Source organism: Oryzias melastigma, unplaced genomic scaffold (assembly GCF_002922805.2).
Source record: "Oryzias melastigma strain HK-1 unplaced genomic scaffold, ASM292280v2 sc01587, whole genome shotgun sequence".
Lineage (NCBI taxonomy): Eukaryota > Metazoa > Chordata > Actinopteri > Beloniformes > Adrianichthyidae > Oryzias > Oryzias melastigma.
In genome coordinates this window covers 2,762-7,880 of record NW_023418169.1, presented here as the reverse complement: position 1 = coordinate 7,880, position 5,119 = coordinate 2,762, and the positions used below count along the sequence as shown (strand labels likewise).

Here is a 5,119-nt window from a genome sequence, read left to right as displayed (position 1 = left end):
TTGTGTTGTCAGCACATGCAACTTTGTAAAGAATAAAACATTTTAAGAGAAAAATTCATCCATTCAGGTACATCATGTGTTTTGTGGTGTTCTCTTTTTTCTCGTTTGACGTAAATTGTCAACTCAGATGTATCCAATTTCTTTTTCACATGGAAAAAATGTCCTGTTTGTTTTTTGTTTGTTTGTTTTTTTTAATCAATTATAAAAAATAATCCATCTTCATAATTTTATTTGATAAATCTCCTGTTATTATTAACAAAAATATTAAATCCATAAAACAAAAGTAGTAATACATCTAAAAATTTATTTTAATTATTAGTCCAAATCAGACATTATTTACACCCTATTTCATCCAGTATTTAAAAAAAACTGTTATCTTTTTCAGACGTATTTTCCTTTTTTCATCTTAAAAAAACAATATACTGTTTATTTTTCAATTTTTATTTATTTACATTATTTTTATGTAATTTCTGTTTTAAAGAAAGATATAAAAACGTTTTATTTTGTTTATTTACTTTTTTCTTGAATAATCGATGCACTGTTTATTGCTCTATATATGTTCCATAATGTATGTAATTTTTATGTTTTAAATAAAGATTTGGAAAAAAAAACTTTTTTTCATAATATGGTTATGTCCACATGAGTCCACTAGAGGGCAGTGTTACACCGCCAACATGTGTAACTACAAGTTGGTGCTTCTTTAGTTGCGTTTAAACCCTCAAAACATAACGCACCTGTGCTATTAGTAAAGTCCAAACTGAAAGTCTTAAAAACAATAAAATATAAATATTTTAAATTATTTTTTGTTGTGTGTTTCCGCATAAAAGAGGAGCGGGGCTGTTAGGTAGACCAACCCCTTATTACGTTTTAAGGAAGTTGCTCAACGTCGGAAAACACATTTTGCCGAGTCGAAAGTGAAGTATCCATTTCTGTTTCGCAGCGAATTTTATTGAACATAATCACACGTTGCTGACCATGTAATTTAGATGATTTATTTTAAACAATCAAACTTTAGTTTGTGAAGAAGTGCGGTAGGATGAACCGCTCGGTGACTTCCGCTACGTATGTTCGCAACATCAGCTACAGTTTGCGCCGCCAGCTGTCCGACTTTCTGGACCCTCACGAGACGTGGAAAGACCTGATTGTGGCCATACGGAAGCCGAGCGGGGAGCCCAGGTACACTCAGCATCATGTCAGGTGAGAAAGCGGCTCGACATCCGGGTCTGGGGTGATATTGAAGCATATTTAAAGCTGCTATTGTTGTTGTTCTTCAGGAGATTTGAAGGTCTCATGGCTCAGGGTAAAAGCGTCACAGTGGAGCTGCTCAATGACTGGGGGACCACCAACAGCACAGTGGGGGAACTGGTGGACATCCTGAGGAGTCTGAACCTACTGGCTGCTGCCAATCTGCTCTTACCTGGTATGATCAGTAATTCGCCGTTTTATTTGGGCTATAACGATGACAAACCATAAATGTATTGACTTTTGTTTGTCAAAGAATCCATATCCACAGAAACACAGCAGGAGGTATCCTCAGCCAGACCGGAAGTAGCTCCTCCAACCTTACTGCTGGGTGAAGAAGAGGCCCAGCATCCACCTTCAGCCTCCTCTCTGCAGACACGAATGCTGGAGGAGGATGGAGGAGGAGACACAGGTGGCTGCATCATTTTCTCTAAAAAGATCTCATTTAAGGTGCTGAAGACAGGCTTAGATGGAGGAAGCTGATTCGCTGTGGCGACCCCTGAAGGGAAAAGCCGAAAGGAAAAGAAGAAGACCTTCCCGGTGGTCTTTTAATTATGATTATGCCGTTTTAAACTTAAAGTCTGTGTCGTTTTTTTTTTTACATATTTTCTGCAGAGCGGCAGTAGTTCATCAGAAATTTGCCTCTGGTTTGTGACTGTTGGGGGTAGAATTAACCCCTCTGCTGATATTAGCGGTGTGGGGGGGAAAAATTGATTTAGTGATATATCGCGATACTTAATTTGGCAATACTTGTATCAATTTAAAATGCAGATGTGACAATATTGAATTAATTATTTATGGGCGTCCTTTAGCATCTTTTAAAACTTTTTTCCCTTATACTTAAAAATATGTCATTGTGGAAATCAGAGGATGTTGATTGTTCCTTTGAAGAAGAAGAAGTATTTCTTAATTTAGCATGAATTTGCTTGTGTAAAAGCAACTTTTATGAGATACACTAATAGTGCTTGTGATCATTTGATAAAATTAATTTTACAATTTATTACAATGAATTAATATTCAGGTATCGTCTTGGGATATATTGTGATACATATCGTATGTATCACGATAAGTACCTGCCAATACACATCCCTACCTGATATCCCATCATACCTAAAGACGACATGCTGTCCCACCAGTTTACAGCCCTTCACAACTCCAAGCTACAAAAATGGCGAGCAATATCAGAGCTACGTCAGCTAAGACGAGGAAAACAAAGACGTTGATCAGAATGGAGTGGAGCAGGGAGATTCTGGCCTGCACGTTTTAATTTCTGCTTCACAGCTGAGAGCTTTTTTAAATGACAGGCTTTTATCTGCTCCTGATCCATCATGATTTAAATAAAGAAATAGTCAGAAATACAATTTAATCTTAATTTTCTTTATATACGTCCTCCATCATGATAAAATTGCCTCAAGAACATGTTAAAAGCACAACTTTCATATGTTGTTGTGATTAGTTATTAATTATATTAACATATTTGAGCTCAACTAACACAAAATATATTTTTAAAACTGCCTTACTGACAGGTTCTTTATCTAACCATATTTCTATATTCTAATCATAAAGACACATACTGTTGAAAATTGTGTTTTTAACATGTAGTTGTTGCATTTTTATGATAATGATGAAGAAGATTTATAAAGAAAATTATGATTAAAACAGATTTTCTTTTTCAAATTGTTGTAAATCAAAAGCAGATGATAAAATACTGTTTAAAAATACAATATTTGTAACATAGAACATTGAATGATACACATCGGTCAGCTATGGTTGATGGGAAGTGGGGTGGTGTCACTCCTTGCAAATGGCCACGCCCACAACTCAATTGCTAATGAACTACTGCTGCTCTGCAAAAACTATTTCCTAGAAAATGCAACAAGATTTTTGATTTTGTCCAAAAATGCCATAAACACAACTAAAAGACCACTAAGAACGCTTTTACAGTAGATCAACAATAGATTTCAATACTGTAAATCCTTATACTTAAAATGTTTTGTCATTAATGATAGTCAGTCGTTAAATTAAAATGTTTTAGGTCTTGAAAAATGAGACTTTGTTAAAAAAGCGGTTTCAATAATTATATTATTTGTTCTCTATAATAACTATCTCTATATGTTTAAAGAGTTTGACTAAATCTGTATTTGTATGTTTGGTCAGTAGATGGCAGCACTGTTCTCACCCCTCACATTCTTTATAGGTTTCCCCAGATTCCTGTACAGCGAGCTCATGAGGATCACCAGGAACTTCGATGACCGCTCCATTTCAGACGGGGGCAGTCGTATCGGCGAGGGAGGCTTTGGGACCGTCTACAAAGGTCTTCTAGACAGCAGACCCGTCGCAGTCAAAAAACTCAGTCCAGTACGTGGGATTGTTTAAGCACGTTCTTTAAAATGTAGTGGATCCCGTCTGTGAAGCTGTAAAATCTGATCTTGTTTAGATGGAAGACATGCCGCTGGAAAGCTTACAACTTCAGTTTAACCAGGAGATTCAAACTCTGAAATTGTAAGTTTGATTAACTGTTAGATGCCAGAAGGTGAAAAGCTGTTAACACTATTCGGTTCTTCAGGCTAAAACACCAAAACCTGGTTGACATGGTTGGGTTCTCCTCTGATGAGCAGCATCTGTGTATAGTCTACGCCTTAATGGCAAATGGATCTTTGCTGGATCGACTTGCTTGCTTGGTGAGCATCATGCACCACTTTAGACACTCTTAGAAATGCAGAAAGGGAGCTTTCTGTTGTCAGAATCAATTGTTTGATTGTTAATGCAGGATGGAAGCCCTCCTCTGTCCTGGAAACAGAGATGCTCAGTAGCAGAAGGTGCAGCTAGAGGACTGGAGTACCTTCACTCCAACCATCACGTCCACAGAGATGTCAAAAGGTCAGGACCTCAGTTAATACCTCCTAAAAATGTCATTTCAGTGAAACAGTTTAGATTTAGATCAAAAGCAATCCAAAAACATCAATAAGTTCAATTACACTCACAAATAAGTCATATGGGCAAAATACAGAAATACATGAACAAAAATTACAGTACTAGTAGTGTACATGATTAACGTATTTCCCTATTAACCTATAATTAATATTTATATTGTATTCATATTTGATATACTGAAAATGTAATTTTTTTTTAAGCGGAAGGCTTAAATAAGCTAACTTTCTGCCTGTTCTCTTTGAAACATCAGATTTTTTTCTGTTGCTATTATTATTATCCGCTATATGTGCAATTTCACATGTACTTTACTATTAACATGTTTGAAACAAATTTCAATAAAAAAATAAAAATTGTTTATCTTGGACAAAATAGTCTTTTATCATTCTTAGGTATCTTAGCTTATTTTAGCTCAATTTATCTGACCCTTGTTTATTTTTGGCTATTTTATATTATTTATCTTAGCTTAGCTTGTTTTTATTGTTTTATATGTTATCAAGCTATCTTAAATTAATTTAGCTTACCTTAATTTGTTTTTTGTGTGTGTTTTGTTTCACATATTTTAGCATAACTCAGCTTTAGCAAACAGGCTAGCTTTGCTAATTAGCTTAGTGTTACCTCTACTCAAAAGTAAGATAAACTATTTTCATTTTACAAACTGTTGTGAATTTTACACTTTAACGGTTGTGAACCTGTAAACTTTGAGCTGCAATATTTCAGTGGCTATATTTTCATGAAACCCCTGACAGTCATGTCTTTTTTTTTCTCTGTTAGTGCAAACATCCTGTTAGATGAAAACTATGTGGCTAAAATCTCAGACTTTGGGCTTACAAGAGCATCGGCCAATCGCACATCGGCAACCATGATGACAGAGAGGATTGTGGGTACTCGGGCTTACATGGCGCCTGAGGCGCTAAGAGGAGAGGTCACCCCAAAATCAGATGTG

General features: G+C 35.7%; 1 protein-coding gene across 1 annotated transcript; it reads left to right on the top strand.

The window, feature by feature from the left end:
• Positions 1 to 875: 875 nt before the first annotated feature.
• LOC112142118 (interleukin-1 receptor-associated kinase 4) lies at positions 876 to 5,116 on the top strand (the record flags this gene model as incomplete). Its single annotated transcript, XM_024265360.2, has 8 exons — positions 876 to 1,197; positions 1,275 to 1,420; positions 1,499 to 1,654; positions 3,440 to 3,600; positions 3,680 to 3,744; positions 3,809 to 3,923; positions 4,013 to 4,122; positions 4,948 to 5,116. Coding segments are annotated over exons 1-8 (1,083 nt in total), but the record flags the coding sequence as incomplete, so codon positions are not given.
• Positions 5,117 to 5,119: the final 3 nt, after the last annotated feature.